The sequence below is a fragment of the Struthio camelus genome, chromosome 9 (assembly GCF_040807025.1).
Source record: "Struthio camelus isolate bStrCam1 chromosome 9, bStrCam1.hap1, whole genome shotgun sequence".
Classification (NCBI taxonomy): Eukaryota; Metazoa; Chordata; class Aves; order Struthioniformes; family Struthionidae; genus Struthio; species Struthio camelus.
This window is the reverse complement of record NC_090950.1, coordinates 8,913,602-8,931,243: the sequence shown is the minus strand read 5'-3', so window position 1 is coordinate 8,931,243 and position 17,642 is coordinate 8,913,602. Positions and strand designations below refer to the sequence as shown.

Below are 17,642 nucleotides of genomic sequence, written 5' to 3'. Positions count from 1 at the left end.
AATCATTTCCATTTACGCATGCTCTTGAGTTTGGGTGCGAATATCCCCACTGTTTATTCCTGCTTCCATTTTAAAGCAGGTACAGACATTTCCAGTATCCCAACTCCAACATGTGCTCCATGCTCCTAAAGGATATTGCTGTACCGCTAGAAATACCCAATCTACAACACACGTAGGCAATAAGCACCTGGAGACTTCCATTGCACCCTAAAAGGGAGGAAACGGAGGCTACAAGTGGAGAAAACAGGCATTCCTATGCCTTGACAACATACTGTGATAAAATACAGAGACACGCAGCCCATGGGGCCCTTCTCGTTTGTGGGTCCAAATGTAGCACATAGTCACTTTGCCGCTATCAGGAAAGATGAATGATATTTCTTAGACTTCAAAATTAAAACATTATTCCATATCAGACCGAAATGCCAGAAGTATAACATAGAGGTGCAATTCCAGTCACTACTACGGAGAAACTTGGACGGTGGGGAAGCACATCCAGCAGCAGAGCTCTTGGGACGCAGCAAGTTACCCCTGGAGCCAGGGGGGCTCCACACTGCCGCTCTCGCGTAAAACACTGCTGCTCCCCTCCACAGCTTTTTGCTTCCCTCCCTTGTGCAAGTACATATGCATCGTATGGCAATAAATGCCCACAAAGTCCCAACGGTGTGAGAACAGACTTCTTAAATCATGCCGTAAATCTGGTTTAAACCGTGAAGCAACCTGGTGCTTTGGTACGAAACTGCTTCTTGCGGTCTCCTCCTGGCGCACTGGAACCTCACGTGGACCACACCAGAGGAACGCCTCAAGTGCAGGCACCAGCCACGGGTTTATGCAGCTTTGCAAATCTTTAGGGATTTCAGCTCTCCTTAGAAGCAAAATATAAGAAGTTTCTGGGTTTTGCTGGTCTACAGAAGAACTCTGAAATGCAACTTCACCATAACCAAAAACCTCAAAGCAAGAAGACACACGCGCACTCCCAGCTACTTTTGAATTTAGTGATTAAGCTGATGATGGTTCTGCAGTTTGTGGCAAAAAACCAAAACAAAACTAACGGGATAAACAGCTCTATTCACCTCAGTCTTAATCGGTACAAGAGATGCAAGGAACTGCCCTTGCACACAGCTTCCTTATGCTGCGAGGAGTGTCTGCCTCTGCCCCGGCATGAATTTGTGCGTACTCCGGATTCCTGTTCCTCGGGAGTTCAAACCTCATTTAAAAAGGCCCCTCCCACCACCACCACCATCTTTTAAAGACCTTCCTACGTTAGGGCCTCATTATTCGCTGAGGCCCGTCAAGCCGCGGCTGACCTTACGCAGCCCCGGGGTTAGAACTTCTCTGTGTATATTTGCTGTTCTCTCTCTCAGCAGCTCCCTTGGGGTCTCCCGCTCGCCAGCACGGTGGAGCACGCCCGGGGACTAACGCCCCCTGCTAACAACCGGCAACGCCAGCAAACGACTCTTTGCAACAGCAGAGCACGCCTTCCAGTGATATTTTCAGCTCAGCTGCTGTTAATTGCTGTATGATCTTTTCCAAAAGATGGCTTTATGGCTTATTCTGGAAGATTACATGGCATCCACACTAAGGAAGAAGTTTATTACAACCCTCCTGCCCCTTTCCTCCCCACCAGGGACCAAAGGGAAGCTGACGTTTTTGCAAAGCGCTAGCAGGGACGGAGGCCGCTTGGGGAACGGCCGCGGCAGGTGTCGCCACGTTGGAGCCCAGCCGGCAGCAGCCCTCCGGCTGGGGGTTGTACAGCTAACCCAGGCACGTATCGCATCTATGCGCCATACGCCTTCGCGGCTATTTGCATGAGTCTAGTAGGACCAGGGTACTGCTGTGGCCTTTGCCAAAACGCAAATCTAGTTCTGTTACTGAGCAGCACACCCTACGTACCTGACCTCTTTGCTGTGTAGAAATACAGCACTGCATCTTCAGACATCTTCTATGACCTTTCCTGAGAGATTCCCAAGGTCCTTCTCACTTAGCTTTAGAAAATGGATAAAAGCATGCAGTATGAGAGGCCTTGAGGCATAAATGACAGCTTTCAGAAGAATAATCTATCAACTTTCAGTCTTGGCAGACTTTTCTTGTCCTTAATCCAGTCCCAAGATTTGAAGACAGTCAATTAACAAAACAAGAACTCTTTTGTAGTCCTTCTCTTCTGTTAACCACATAGCGGAGATGCTCATTTCAATAGCGCCAGGCAAGTGGCATTTTTAACTACGTAGCTTTAAATGTTGATCAGCTTTGGGTATCCAGTTTTTGCACCCTACAGAAAATAATCCCCCATCAGATAACCAGATCAGGCTTAACGGCAAGCCGACGTCAGAGCTGCGACGTGGGAATCCAACGGCGTGCTGTAAGACACCGCCTGCCGTCAGCTGCGCTTCCCACTCGAGCTCTTGGCCCGCTCGCGTTTCTCCCCCAGCTCGCCATGGAGCCAAGCCTTGAGGCCTCCTGAAAAACTTCTGCTAAAGTCAGTTAAGCGCCGTCTGAACAGGCACAAAACAAAACAACACAACAACGCCCCCAGCTACAGCCTGCATGGTGAAAGCAAGTTTCTTCTCAGACTCCCAGATCTTGGCCACCACCACAGCCAAAGGCCTGATCCAGGCTCCAACGAGTCACGGGAAATCTTTCTGCCCTTTCGCAGCGCCTACGAAGGTGTCACACGCTTAGGGTGGCAACAGTGGGTGAAGAACCAACTAAAAGGCAGGGAAACTCACCACAAGCGTGGTTTTGATACTAATAGCTATATAAGAGAACTGAAAATGAATTGATCTTAAAGCTGTTTCCTATATTGTCTCTTTTATGGCAAACAGCAATGAAAAGAGCTGATTTCCTGACGCACCACTTCCTTGTTCACACACACCAACAAGTCTACTCACTTGCAGTTTTCTCCTGCTTTAGTTAAAAAAAAAAAAAAAAAAAGTGCATTCTCTACCACATAAAACAGTACCATTGTTATATCTCATTATTAAATGAAAGTGTAAAACTAAGACACGTCAGAGTAAACAAGGATTCCTTCAGGGCTTCAGTTTGGGCGCACAGGCTTGGGAGACAATCAGGAAGCAAGCAAATCGCGCGCAGGGCTGGAGGACGCTGTCATCACGACACCCGGGGCCCGTGCCAAGGCACGCGTTCCAGCCGCAGGGGCTGTGACGTACCCCAGGCCCACCCGCGCTTGCCCGTTCCACCCTCGTTTGCTTTAAACATCTTGAGGTTCGTCAGCCCCAAAGCGCTCCTTCCTGCTGGCTCGTGGGACTCGGCTAGGGAGCGCACCGTTTGGTTGATCCAGGACAGAGGAACCGTTTGAGGCTCACGTTCACGAAAAGGGAAACACGGAGGTCGGCTCGTTCTCGCTTGGACTGCGCCAAGCCCGGCCAGCGTCCTACCCGGTGCAACACAGACGTGCCAGCATAACCTGCGTAGGGTCAACGGGAAGTCAAACAGTAAGCACAGAGGCTTTGGTTATGTTTACACACCCATTTTGAGGCTTAGCTTCCCTCACTGTGATGTCTGCTGTCATACCACTACATGCCAAGTAGCCATTCCCACTTCACTCCTGCCCATGAACTGCCACAGTTCAGCTCATGCCATGCAGAACTGCCATGGGCTGACATGGAGGTTTTGCTGTCTGTCCTACAACAGCAGGACATGGTCAGACACACTCCTGAAAAGGGAAGAAAACTGCCAGAATTGCCTTTCCTACACCTGTGTCATCTTCATTTGGTAACACCTGGGCCACCAGCACAGCACAGATCTGAACACAAGCTGCCTATGGCAGCTCAGAGAGGATGGCCAGCCTCACATCAGCCAGCACTGAAGGTGCTCCAATGGACAAGTCCCGTACTCCTTTGTCGATGCTCAAAGGCAGCAAGGGCACCTCAGTTTGGAAACTGAAAGGACAGGCCTCCCACAAGAAATGGGTATTAAACCAAACCTTATGCCAATACAACCGAAGAGCTTGTGAAGTCCATAGGAACTCGCTTCATCTCAAAAACAGAGAAGACTGTTTCAGTTTCTAAAAAGATTCCCTCTGACAGATGGAGAAACTGGCAATGAGCAGAAAGCTCTGCTGTCACTGCTCTCCTTCACAGCAGCACACAGGCGCTTATATCATCCCCAAACAAGCATGCAACGGGTGTGATGAGCAAAGCACCTTACTCACCCCCTTTCGGTGCAGTCTCAACATTTTAATAGTACTGATATGAACTTGTTCTGCACCCTCAAAGCAGGGGAATATTTCTAATTAGCACAGCTAACCTTTCCCCCTCCCATCCCTCCTTCTTTCTTGATTTACTGCCATCTGAATCAGAGTTACGAAAAAAGATTTATGGGTGACTATTGTTACCTGGAAGCCTTAGCTGAAATCAGGCCTCCCATCATAGGACAATACAGGTATTAAGGGTTAACATACCAATAAAAGCCCAGGAGAGCTCAAGCTTCAAAGCTTATTAAGGAAGACGACAGAAGTCTTTGAATCAACGGGCAGAAAAAGCACTCCACATGCCTGGCATTGCTGGAGCCATCGCAGAGCCGGAGGCCAGCTGAACGCACACATCGCACACGGGCTGCCGGGATACAGCTCTCCGTAACGGTACCGCACGCCATTCGAAAGCAAGAATGGCGAATCGCTATCACGTCGCCCGAGTCACTCACTGAGCCCTGTGCAAACAGCGCCTCGGATTTGAAGTAGGAAAAGTACAGATAAGAGAGCACTGCACTTATCTATTTTTGCAAGTTAGGACTCCTACTCAACCGTTAAAAATAAGAAAAAAAAATATTTCTTTAGAAAACAGGTCAAAATTAATCTGGACAGACTCAAACCATCTGCCCTGACAGTCCTAGTTAACAAGATTAACTTGCTTCCTATTCAGACCGCTTTGAATATCTCAGTCCTAAGTAAAGGAGTTTCTATCTGTTTCCCTTAAATTCTCCAGCTAGGAGCTTGAGTCCCAATTCACGGAGCCCAGACAAAGAGCATCAAACTGGAAGTGGTTTTTCTCGTGTCACAAAACTGAGTTTTCAAATGTATGTCCCAGTTGGTTGCTGGGAGCTTTCTAAAATATCTAGAGAACTCCTTTCCTCTAACAACAAATCGCTTCACAGTTTGTCTGCTTGCCAGACACGGGAGGCTCAGCTTTAACTGTTTACTCTGCCTTTTCCTAAATGCAAGAGTAAAACCTCCCTCACGCACGTTTTCTTAAGCAAACATGGGCCTTAAATGCATCTTTGGTGAGCAGAGAGAGACTCAGATGGGATAACAGCCATGATGGTACCTGAGGGGAAAAAACAAGCAACAGAGGGAAAACAGAAACAGATTCTCAGCTGATGAAAGTGACTTGTAGCTTCCTTGAAGTCAGGATACTTCACTGATTTATCCCAGTTAAAGATTTGGCTCGGTTTCTGAAGAGTACTTTAAATAGTAATTCATCTATTCAGCTTTTAGGAATAGGTGTAAGATGTTCACTCAAGCAGGAAAAGCTAAGTAAGTTCACTCTCTGTACACTCGTTAAGATTAAGTAACGTCTACGTAATGCTGTAGATACTGTAAGCAACACTGATTCCATAATATATAAACCAGATGTTAAGCACACAATTCACCTTTCCTAGTTTTATGCTGCTAGATGTAGCTGAAATTGGATTTTAACGAAACACTAGCCACTTTCATGCACGTTAGCGAGCTATATTTTATATCTCGGGAATTGAAATGAATGCTATAAATGCTAGTATCATTTTCACCGCCTGGGGGCCTGCGCTTCTTTTTACCCTTTTGATTTCAGAGAAGGACTTAGCTGTTCCGTATTTTAGAGTGTGACAAGTTAGGTTTATAAACTTAAAGCAGGCCAGGGCACTTCAACATCACCAGACCGGTCCAAGGTAACCACCCTATTGAGGGCTGCGCGGGAATTACCGGGGTCTGGCAAGGGTAACAACGTGCACCAGAAAACGTTTCTGGAACAGAATTAGTAACAAGCTTGGCAGTTCAATCCTGCTGTTATAACGACCACCTTGCTGAGGGGCCTATGCACCCTCACAATGCAATATGTAGAAGTATTAATATAACTACTGACCATTTTTCAATCCTTTATGTTGAAGGGGGCAGAAGCTAATCCTGTCTTTCACGCAGATGCCATACTGACCCATGTGAGCCAGAGGTTTTGCAAGCTCCCTACATACCTGCTGGCGTGTTACAGCAAACTACTTTCCACCCCAGGGTCTTTACAAAGCTCCCTGAGGTTTTAGAATGCCTTAAAAATACAAACAACAAATCCACAGGCTAAAATTGCAACTTTTTCGAATGCGAAAAAGAGCTAGCAGCATCTGCTGCAGAAGGTTTTGTCACGGGATTAAAACCGAGCTGGCTCCTGGAAGTGCCTTGCTATTGTCTTCGCAAACGACTCTGGGGCCAAGCAGGAAAAGCGCGGCAAGATTTTTAGGTGAATGGAAATAATGACATTTCAAGTTGGTTTTGTTCCCAGAAGGACAGCTTTCAACGCACGCTGACCTTTAAAACAGGCAGCATGCTCAGAGCTGGCATGTAGACAGTGCACCAGGTTCACTGCATTTGGGGAAGAACCTGCTCTTCTTCAAACAGCCCCAGTACCTGCCAGGAGTTACTTGCATCAAAATAAAACACTTTCAGTCACCTCCCTCTGCTACTTCCCTCTATTCCTCTTCCCCCATCCATTTTTATAGCACACTAAAAATAGTTTTCAGTGTCATTTTATCAGTATGGCAGGGTCTTCTTGCCAGCTCCTAGACTCCTGAACTTAAAAGCAGCTGCTATAGGTAGACACACACCTGCTTGTCCCCTTGCACTGGCTAACATACTGAAGTTCATGCAGAAAACAAATAACGACAATAGATTAATTTAGCATCACAACCCTTATAGATCACCTCTCCTTTAGCTTTCACCAAGTTATTTTGTAACAAAATTGAACCAGACGTACATTTTTTCAGGCCATTTCTGGGGTGATTTTTTCCCCCCATTCTCTCTTTTGCATTTACAAACACTTATATATCCCCTCCCCCCCCCCCCCCAAAAAAAAACCCAGAGATTTTAAACAGGACTTTTTTTTAATATATGCACTGCTTAGATTTTTTTCCCCTCTGAATTAGTTGTGTTCATCGTACGTTGAACAAAGTTTAATAGTAGAGCATTAAGTGTAGGAGAAGCTCCAAGGCGGACCAGACCGTCAAAAGATGCAATTAATATGAAAAATCTTCCCTTCTTGCTCGTGAAGTTACAAGGTAAGCATGGATGGCAAGAGAACAAATAGGTAAACAGAGCCTCATACAAAACACGCAGACGCAACGCCCTGTTGAGCCACCTCAACCTTCTGCCCATGCAGGCAGGAACATTTGCTCTCCCCCAATAACAACACACTGCCTGCTGTCTGATAAAGGCCTGTCAAGACACCTGCTTGAAAAAGCAAATAAGCGAACAAACAATAAGCTTCAAAGCTCTTCCTAAGACCAGTTGAATTGCAGCCTGAAATCCCACCTAGATGTAGAGCCGACATCCTTGAGGGAAAGTAGAAGCACCTCAAAGAGAAGAATTAAACTTATCTACAGAGGAAACACATTTCACAATACTTAGATGAAAGATGGTGTGCCAGAGTTGTCCACTGCAAGAACTCCTCCCTTCTTCAAGAGAGCTACAGTGGAGGATGTCCTATCTGCAAACCTCTAACACAATCAATCACCTGAAAGAAACCTTCCACATTCAACCTGAGAACTGCAGATGAGTTGTGGGTGACGTACACTAAACTCCAGATGATGTTGGCTTGGGCTCAGTTTTGCTATTGAAATGACCAGAGCCTTGTGCGCCAACCCTCAGATTTCTATACTTTTCACAAGGCAAGGCTGCTAAGAAAGGTCAGTGATTTTAGCTCAAAACCAGAAACAACTATTGTTTGTCTACAAGAACAGAGCAAAGAGGAACACTTACCGGTTTTCTTTCATCTGCGTTTCAAAAACAAGCTAGAAATAAGCCTGTTCTGCTCCTCCCAAGTTCTGTCTTCAAAAAGGGGTTCAGCTCTGCAGATCCTGAGAAAACAGTGGCTCTTTCTCACCTGCAGCGAGGCACAAGGCAAGCTGGGACACGGCCTTACTCCCAGCAGTTCTCAGTTAGCTCATCAGCACTGGACAACCCCATGCTGAACACAGGCCCTGCAGGCAGCTCCCTACTCAGAGCACTAATTAATATCCCCCATACACACACAGGGGCACATTTCCAGCTGTGTGGCATACTGCTGCTGGAGCATGAGCCAGGATGTAAGATACATAGGTCCTTCATGCACACATGCTATCTATTTCAAAATGAAGCTTGATTCTTCTGTGCTGAGCCTTGTCACCTGAAGCACATAAACATGTTTTCATGCCAGGCTGCCAGAATTTACAAGTGAGGACAAACAGCCAAAGTGCAGGGCAACAAAGTCAGATCGTAAGGTATGCAACAGAGAAGCATCTGGCTTGTACCTGTGTCTTTATTAGGGTGCACATAGCAAGCAAAGGGAAGATTCTGCTAAGGTGGTGTAGGGTTCTCTCACAGGAGTGCCAGCACGTGGTTTTTTTTTTTTTTTAAAACATTCATTGTTGATAAAGCAGAGTGTTGTGAGATCTAGTTCCCACTCAGCCACTATATTCTTCTAGGGGAGGAAGGCTGTGTTGATTCAGGCACATACAATTCAAATACCTGTTCTTTTTCTTTTGCAAAAGCAAAACAAAAAATACACACAATTTGGCCAGACCTGACAAAGAAAGCTCTCCTTCAAAGAAAACGAAATCCAATACTACTCTACAAATAACATACTATCATTACTTTTTTGCGTTGCCTAAATATTTTCCAGAGCAACCACAAGCCCCCAACAGCTGCACTTACCTCATTTCCTTCAGATTCTACTGTTAACAGATAAATACTGAGCACCTGTGGCCATGATTCTCTAATAGATCTAAAAGCAAAGAGGAAGAAGTGGCTTCTGGGTGGTGTCAGATCCAGAATAATCTTTGCTCTTGCATGTTAGTAGATTAAAGACTACTCTTTTTGTAGATCTTTCAAACTATCTTTTAAAATCTGCATCTGCGAGGTTTTTCAGAAGCGCAAGCAAGGACAGCTATGCGTTCCCGAGAGTGCACGCTTGGAAGTGAGACATCTTGACAATATCTCCCTACTGACCTAGTGTCCCACTAAAACATGCTTTCAGCAGATAAATAAGCAGAGCTCTGGAATAAGCAGAGCTCTGGAGTACTGGATAATGTCAAGTTTAAACCTGAAATCAGGACAATTCACTGGTGGTGTCTCAGTTCCTATCACCTTTCAGTCTTCCCTTTCATTCCTTTCCTCTCCCATTCCCTTTCAGTACTTCATAGACCACAGCTTCTGCTAGCGCTACAGACTCCACTTGTCCTCAGGGAGAAGGAAAACAAATGAAGTCATGGCGACAGAGGAGTATTTCTGCAGAATGCTTCCGCAAAACGTTCAGGAGCAGAACATCAACTGTCAAGAGGCAAGATCTTTAATAGGCTTCCAATACATCAAGAAATAACACCGTCCTTTCACTCTCCACTCCTCCAGCCTTGCTAGCCCTTCCTCATGTCCTCCTCTCAACAGCGCAAAACGTTTTTCAAAGGACTTGGCACTTCGGCTGGCTACCTGGAAATGGCAGCATTATACACGGATAGAAAACTGTTCGCATCCTGGAGCCATTCAAGAGAGACTTCAAGAGGCACAAGGCTTTTGTTACAGCCTGTTATTGCCCACTAACTTGAACTTGGCTCTTCCAAACACCAGGCTTGTCTTCACTTGCAATTTACACTAGATCTGTATCTATGCAGCCAGCAAACAAAATAAAGAAGGGCTAACACTGGTCTAGTTTAAGCTCCGTCATAACTCCTGTGCTCTAAATAGAGTTTGTACAAGTGGATCATGTACCGGATCCAGCCAGCATTCCTAGCCTCACATTGGACGTGTCGTGCCCAGTGCAGCACTACCCTGCTACGTAACTGAGATGTGAGCGTGCAGAAAGCCAGCCTTACAGCTTGCTCTCAGTTCGAAAGGTGGTTGCTGCCTGCTTGGGGAAACCAGCAGGAGAGCCGCACTCCCACCACAGAGTGGGCAAAGAGCTGCTGCCTCTTACGGAGACAGGCACACGAGCAGCTCCAGCTCCAACGCCGCTTGCTCTGGCATGAGCCTGCTACTAGTCTCCTGGGTACAAGCAGCAGCTATACTACACCAGGTTCAGCAAGGCAAGAACAGGCCAGGGATTTCACAGGATTTATTCAAAACAAGAAAAGAAAGAGCTTTTTTATTTTACAGACAACATGAAACGCAGCACTACGGAGCAAGACAGGACGGGTGTGCTCCTCACACGTGCACAGAGCCCGCAGAGGGGCCGCTTCCACCATGGCGTCACAGCTGCAATGAGGTACCAACTTCCAGCAAGTGTTAGGCTCCCATTTGTGCCTTTTGAGCAAAAACAAAGATGTTTCCCTTGGGGGATCATTTTCCCCAGAACGTATCAGAAATAAAGAACCTGCTGTACCAAGCAGAGCATTGTACTGGAAAAGGGAATGTTCACATAAATAAATTTTAAATGGTTTTAAAAAAAGTAAAAAGTTTAAAAATATCTTGCATGAATCACTAAATTGTGAATCGTCTCCCCTTTCATTTGCCAAAGCCACCAGCATGAGTTCAGAATTCTTAAAATTTGAAAGGAAGTTGCCATGGTTGTTCTGTTTATAAAATCAAGTATTTTGGACTAAGAGTTTAGCTTATCAGTACCCAGCCTTGACAGTGTTTCCATAAGTTGGCTCTGCTCCAAGGAGCTCCAGGACTATGGAATCAAGTTTTTAAACCTTTTTTTTGCTGCTTTTAAATGGATCAGGTTTTCAGCTGTTACAACTCCGTCTGCTTCAAAGGAATTACATCAACATTTGATCCAGACTTGTGTGACCTCTGCTTAGAAAGCATCTCCTGTGTTTCCTGTACACCCTCATCAGTTGAGCTGGTGACATCCACCCGCTGCATGGGCCTGGCTCCACAAGGAGTAAGCCTACAGCCGTGGCTCACACACATACCGAGTGGACATGCCGCAACGCATTACACAGCCTTAAAGTTCAAAGGCGGTATGCAACAGAAGGCCTAAGAGCAGGTGTTACAATACTGAAGAGCTGTCAAAAAACACCAGTGTTTAGACCCAACAGATTTGACAACCCTGATTCAAAAAGTGCTCTGACAGTCAAAAGTCAAGAAAAATGCCTAAACACACCCCAGACCAATTCGTTAACAATGTACATTTCGGAAGCCGGGCAAAGTCACTTTCCCGTGAGTATAGATGTCCTTGTCTGTCCCCTGGTTTATATGCTTCACCAAGTTTTTCTCGAACAACAGGGGGTGGTAAGCCCCCATGGTGCAGGCACGGTCGTGGAACTTCTGGTAATAGTGGCAAACGTCCGTCTGCCGCTTGGAGGGGAGAAACTCATACACGTGCACTTCGTCACAAAGGGTCATCATGATCACAATGCCTATGGAGGAAAGGAAGACAGACATCCCCAGTTAAAAATCACAGAACTAGTGAAACACCTAGGTGAGACAAGACCGCTAAGCAAGAAGCATCCAAGTCTGATGGGATGGGTTTCCTTTCTGAAAGTTCAGACCAAGAGGAAGAAAATAAGTCCAATGGGGCTATTTTCTGAACCCCCTCTTGCAAAGCATATGATCAACCTGACTAAAGCAGGTAGTTTAGGGTGACGGCCACACCTAAAGTCCAGCGTTTAAGACTGCTGCCATTCTCTAGGACCTTCACAGAGACCTGAGCGTCTGCCAACTGTGTGCTACAATTAGCTGATGCAAATTGCCCAGCTCAAACCTGCTTGGGCAAGCAGAGATAAGACCTTCACCTTTTCACATTTGTCTCTAGTTAAGGCAGAGGATATAAAAGTGATGTTGCTTGGAGATGGCTCTTGGTGTGAAGGCACCCAGACACTGAACAGAAAGCTGCTCTTCAAGCTCACGCAGCTTCCCTGCGACAGAGTAGTGCTGCCCTCCTGTGTCTCCTGAGAGGCACACGAACAACCCTAGGGCCCACTCACACCGCTGCTAGGCCAGAATCGCACACAAATGTGGCCAGAAAGTTGACAGAAATAAGCCATATTAAAGCCTACTTAGCCAAAGAAGTGCAAGAAATAGCAAGAACATACTAGGGAAATAGAGCCAATGTATGACATCCCGTAAAATTCATGTACTATCTCAGAGACTTCAGGAACCACGGTCAGAGGAACACTAAATTCACAAGACATTAGAAGAATCCATTTGAGAACCCACTTGTTAAACTAAGGTGCGTTTTAAAAACATTTTCATCCACTTTTTCAAGTGACAATTTTCCTCTCCTCCGAGCCGTCCAAGAAACCCAGAGTTGCAAACCGGAACTCATTTTTGCTCCTTTTTGCCTGTTGAGGTCACTTGTTAGAACGAGGGCGTAACTTGACCCAAAGTTAGGTCATGAAGGAATTCGTTGTCAGAACTGGGCAGAGCCCTGCCTTCCAGCCCCTACTTCAGTTCACAGTGACCTTGCTCCTGAAGTCAGTGACTGTACTGTTATGCTGTTGTCTTGTGCACATCCAAATAATGATGTAATAGGTGGCAGGCAAGAGCAAAGAAGAAAACCAGAAGTTTGGTTGGCAGACATAAGAAGTTTCTCTGTTTACACACACATCCACGCGTGCCTCTGCTCCCCTTCTGCGCTTTCATTTCAGATACGCGTTGGTCCTGAAAAGCTCACCCCTTTTCATTTAGCTGATGATGTGATTTGCCCTCCAATAGGAAGGAAAAGCTTGGCAACAGCAGAACGTAAAATGAGCCTCTTCCCGGAGAGGCTGGATTTAGCACACTGAGAAACAAGATTAACATGCTGAGTAAGGGGGAATATCACTGACCTTTTCAGGGTGACTCTTCAGTCTGACCATCCCAACCCGCCACTAAGTCTTTAATTATATACACAGCAGGTAAACACTTAGATTTCATCTGCAGCAGACAAGTTTATTTGTTCGACAAGATCTGAGCCCACAAGAGCCACATCCTTCACCTCAGCATCTCATGCAAACTGCTCTGGCTGTAGAAGCTAAAAATGCTAGAAAACATCTTGAGGTTGCAATCTGTTCTCCTGCTTCCACCATGGCCCTCTTTATAACTGCTGTTTCAGAGGGGTGCAGCAAACTGCTTATTTTAACACAACCGAGCTGCTACTTTTCACACAGGAAGCTTAATTTCTAGCATAGGACAAACACTGTGAAAGCAACTCTGATAAGCTGTTCGGCTTCAGCAGCATAAACCCACAGTTGTCTTTAAAAGAGGCCTGCTGAAGAGTTCCTGCAAACCGAACAAGTCGCCGAGAGGGTTATTATCTTACCAAGCATTCCTGAAGAAGGTGGATTAGGCTGAATATGCTCCAGGGAATTCTCCTGCAGGATATCCCAGAGCTGCCACTGCATTTTTGGATTCAGGATATAAAAGGGCTGCTCTGGATGTTTAATCCGATACAGCTTGTAGTTTTCAAAGAATTTGTAGTCTGGCTTTCTGTACCACTGGAAAACAGAAATAAAAAGTCAGAGCCTCTTATTTCCAGCACGCGCTTTCCCATAATCAACGTTAAACAAGATTGCTTAAGATGACTTAACCTGCTGCTGCTTAGGGGAAAAGGTCCTGCTGTGTGTTATACACATACACACACTCACGCTTCCCCTCCACCCCATACCTGCTCTTCAGATTAGCAAGGTGACTTGCCTTGGCAAAGAGAGCAAGATGAGCCAAACCTCCTCTCTTCAGCAGTGAAGGACCATTAAATGACATTAGCCTCCTGTGTAACTTCATCCTACAACCCCAGTTTTTGTTAGAAATATCAGCCACATTCCTGCTTCCCCCCCTCGCCCCCAATCGCCCCCCGCAACACCCGCGCACACCCTGTCCTGCAGCTGGTTCCTCTCCAGCTGGAGTCCCACAGTTGCATCAACACAACTGTGTGCGACTCTGCTACGAACCAGGTCAAGCGATGGATCAGTCTTAAAAATAAATCAAAAAACCCTGGACATAAAGATTGAGCCGTAACAGAGCCCTGATCAGGTTCACAGCGCAGCCACAGAGAGGGTAGCAAACCGCAGCGAGACGCTAGGACAGGCAGCAGGAAGACACCTGAAAGACTGGAAAACATACCCCCACCGCAAAAAAACAGAAGAAAAACAAACAGAACCCACCACTCACCCACACGCATGCTCACTACAGATGATCTTGAGCAGTCTGCCTTGCATATTACCAGACCCTTTCCCCCAGCGCTCTCGCACTACCGAGCGTCCTATTTGGGAGGCCGGTGTTTTCAGCACAGCCTTATAAAACAGGCTGAGCTGATTTGCATCTCAACACTTTCACTTTCAGTAAAAACACTAAAGAAGGGTTTATGCTTTCTTGAAGTCCTCTAGAGATTTTTTTTCCCCCCCTCTGCTAAAAATACCCCATCCTCATCCAACTGGCTCTTAAACATGCTGTACGCACACCCTGTGCTCTCCTGGAGACGTGGAACTAGGCACAGGGACAAACACTGGTGCGAGACGCAGAAGTGGCAGTCCAGGGAAAGGAACGGCAGAGACCTCCGGGTCACGGAAGAGCCTACAACAAAAGCAGGGATGGGGCTATTCGCTCCTAGCTGCGTGCGCCCTGCGTTAGCCTCCGCAGCGATTCACTTCCCAACTAACACCCGTTTGCACTCAGGAGGCAAAGGGAATTCTAGAGGGATTATGACACCCACTAGTGAAAATCTAGCTGACAGAGAGGAGTCCCGTTTACTAAGATCTTAAGAGGGTTTCCTAAGCCTTTCATAATGCATCAAGCGTAATCTCATGCCTGACTGGTGCCTTTAAATATCCAAGCATCTACTGTCAACAAATCTTAGAGCAACAGCCAGAAAGAGGAGCTCAGCCTTCCTCGGTGATTTGGCAACGGCCGCAGCCAGCAGCGATCCCCTTACAGCGGCGCGTCAGCCTGGGAAAGCCAAGGTGGTGCTCCCCTGTCTTTGGCCTCAGCTCCTTTCAAAGTGATCTGGAGAGGGTGTTTCAGTGAGGTACCCTCATGCACGGGCTATTTGCAGAAGTACATATGGAGATAGCCACGGTAGTGAGGAAGTAAACAAGGACGGCTGCAACATGAGTGCCTGCGCATGTCAGGAGGAAGCGAGTTAACAGATGCACTTCAAAGCATTTGAATCCAATTCTGTTAGAGCGAACGCAGCCTTACCTCATGAATATCTGCATGATACGGGGCCGGATCCCAGACAATTAAGATCCCAGTGTTATATAGCGCATCTGTCAGGAACTGCTGCTCCTCAACAGTTACCAGCTTGAACAACAACAAACACAACACATAAATATTTGGTCTGCTGCCGAATAAGCAGGCAGTCAAGCAGCAGAACAGCCATGAACGCAGCTGCAGCCCCCCCAGCGCTGGCTGTTGAGCTTGCCCCACCACGTTCATGCAAGGACACAATTCCCGGGCATGTCGTTCCAACACTTACGCCAGTCCTATCTAGGAACAACAGATTTAGCAGAGAGTCACATGAAAAATTGCCGTCACGCTTTACAAGAAGGTTTTCCTCTATCTGTCTTTACTAGAAAGCAAGGACAGGACCCACATAGTGGCTCGGCTTGTACAATTAATTCAATTTCTAGAACTAGCAGAAGTGAATAGGAATGTAACTGCTGCCAACCAGGCTTTGGGATAGTCCAGTACTAGCCTAATGCAATCATACTATGTTTCTTCTCCATTAATTTTAATGAGAATCCTGCTTATGTGGCACTACTGGCTGCTTACGGCGTGATGCCACCACCCCACGGCGTGTGCGCGCTGGGGGGAAGACGACAGAGCATGAAGAGCTACATTTAACTAAGAAAAAAAATGTATCATGGATAGGAGACATTTAAACACAGCCAGCTCTAGAGTCACGCTCAACTTCACCTCAAGCGTACATGGCGCTCATTCAAAAAAGTTTTGCCCACAGCTAACATCTCTTACTGTGCCATCCTGCGAGACCACCAGCGTGGGAGACGGGATGCCACGGCCCCCGCCGCGTGCATCGCGCACACTGAGCTCCCCAAAGCAAGTGGGATTTGAACCCTGCGAGGGTGGCGGTGGGGAAGAAGGCACCATAACAGCAAAGCACGCTGGTTAGCCAAAGCGGCAGCGGGTGGAAACCGCTCCACCAGGTCCGGAGTGCAATAAGCTTTCCCAGATAAACAGAATAAGGTATTTCCAGAAGAAGGGGGAAAAACAAAAAAAAGTCATCCTCTATGCATTAGATACCTGCTGGACACAACTGGCACGGCTCTTTACACCCCTGACTAAGTCAGGTTTGCAGCAAAAAGTAAACGCAGTCAGAATCAAATGAGACAGGGACTGATCGTCTGTCATCCCTTCCCATAAGCACACAGATGCAGCTTGTAAACATCTGCTTAAGAGAAGTACTGTCATTAAAAAAAAAAAAAAAAAAAACCAACTCCTACTTGTCCTGCTTTTCTCCTAGGATCTAATTAAGAGCTAGGCAATTTATCCCTAAGTACCCAGGGTGCCTCTGGCAACCAACTGTTTTTCTGCTTGTCCCCGTTACCCACAGCGCAAGTGCAATCTGGCCAGCCCAGATGTGCATTACTCCACAAGCACAAAGGGCTGCCTTGCATCTGCTCTTAATTCCAAAGGATTAGCCTTGACCATGGGTACCGCATGGCTTCATTTCCTTCTAGCAGTTAAAATATCTAGGTCACTTGTTAAAAGCATGCCTCCAAGCTGGAGTTTGCAGGTGTGAATCACACAGTGTGAATTTTTAACTCGGTTCTGCCAATGCTGGAAGCGTAGGCTTACGACAGAGAGAGGTGGGCCAGCTAGCTACCCCTCACCGGGGAAGAGGGGGACAGAGCGCCACGCCAGCACCAAAATAGGGCAAGCATCATCAGTATTCCCCCCACCCCCCTTCCCTTGTTTCTATTTAAAGGCTAAAAAGTCTTTCAGGAACTTTTCCTGGAAAAAAAGATGACTGATGGGAAAGGAGAATTCAAGAGAGATGAAGCATCAGAGATCAAAGAAGGGAAAGTTTATTTGGAAAGGAAAGGCGGACCAAGTACGAGCACACGAGTTAGCAGAGGTGTACGTGCCTCGGAGAAGCTATCACAGCAGAGGCACAAGAAGTGGGGTGGGAGCATCTCCGCAGCCGTAAGGCCACTGCCATTGCCTTCCCAGCACTGGTTCTTTGTCACATCAGTTAGTTGCCTATCAATCAATAGCTTAAGCAATTTACTCAAGGGATCTGGCTCGCTGGTTATCTTTAGTGCCTATTTGTTCTGCTCACTAGAGTGACTGAGTCTCACCAAGTAGTTAAATGTCATTCACATTGCTACCCCACTTACTTGTCTTTCCCAGCTGTTCTGATTAGTTAACTAATTCATTGATTTCCTGGTTAGATCCGTTATTCAGACTATTCGCTCTTTAGCGAATATCTTGCTAATACAGCACCTGCCTTCCCTATATGTTTACTGCCCATTTCAAAACGCGTTCCTTCACTCTGGCTCCTGCAGTCACCGGCCCGTAAGCCAAACGTGGGCCC

General features: G+C 46.6%; 1 protein-coding gene across 7 annotated transcripts in view; it reads right to left on the bottom strand.

The window, feature by feature from the left end:
* Positions 1-10,265: 10,265 nt before the first annotated feature.
* The window catches only part of ST6GAL1 (ST6 beta-galactoside alpha-2,6-sialyltransferase 1), a 103,942-nt gene continuing 96,565 nt past the window's right edge, over positions 10,266-17,642 (bottom strand). For 6 of the 7 annotated variants that reach the window (XM_068954910.1, XM_068954912.1, XM_068954915.1 and 3 more), the window contains 3 exons: positions 15,287-15,388; positions 13,413-13,587; positions 10,266-11,529 (listed from right to left, as the gene is read on the bottom strand). In XM_068954910.1, coding sequence (XP_068811011.1) covers positions 11,288-11,529; positions 13,413-13,587; positions 15,287-15,388 — 519 coding nt within the window. In that variant the 3' untranslated portion in view covers positions 10,266-11,287. The remainder of the gene's footprint in view (positions 11,530-13,412; positions 13,588-15,286; positions 15,389-17,642) is intronic. The other variant, XM_068954914.1, reaches the window with a different exon arrangement.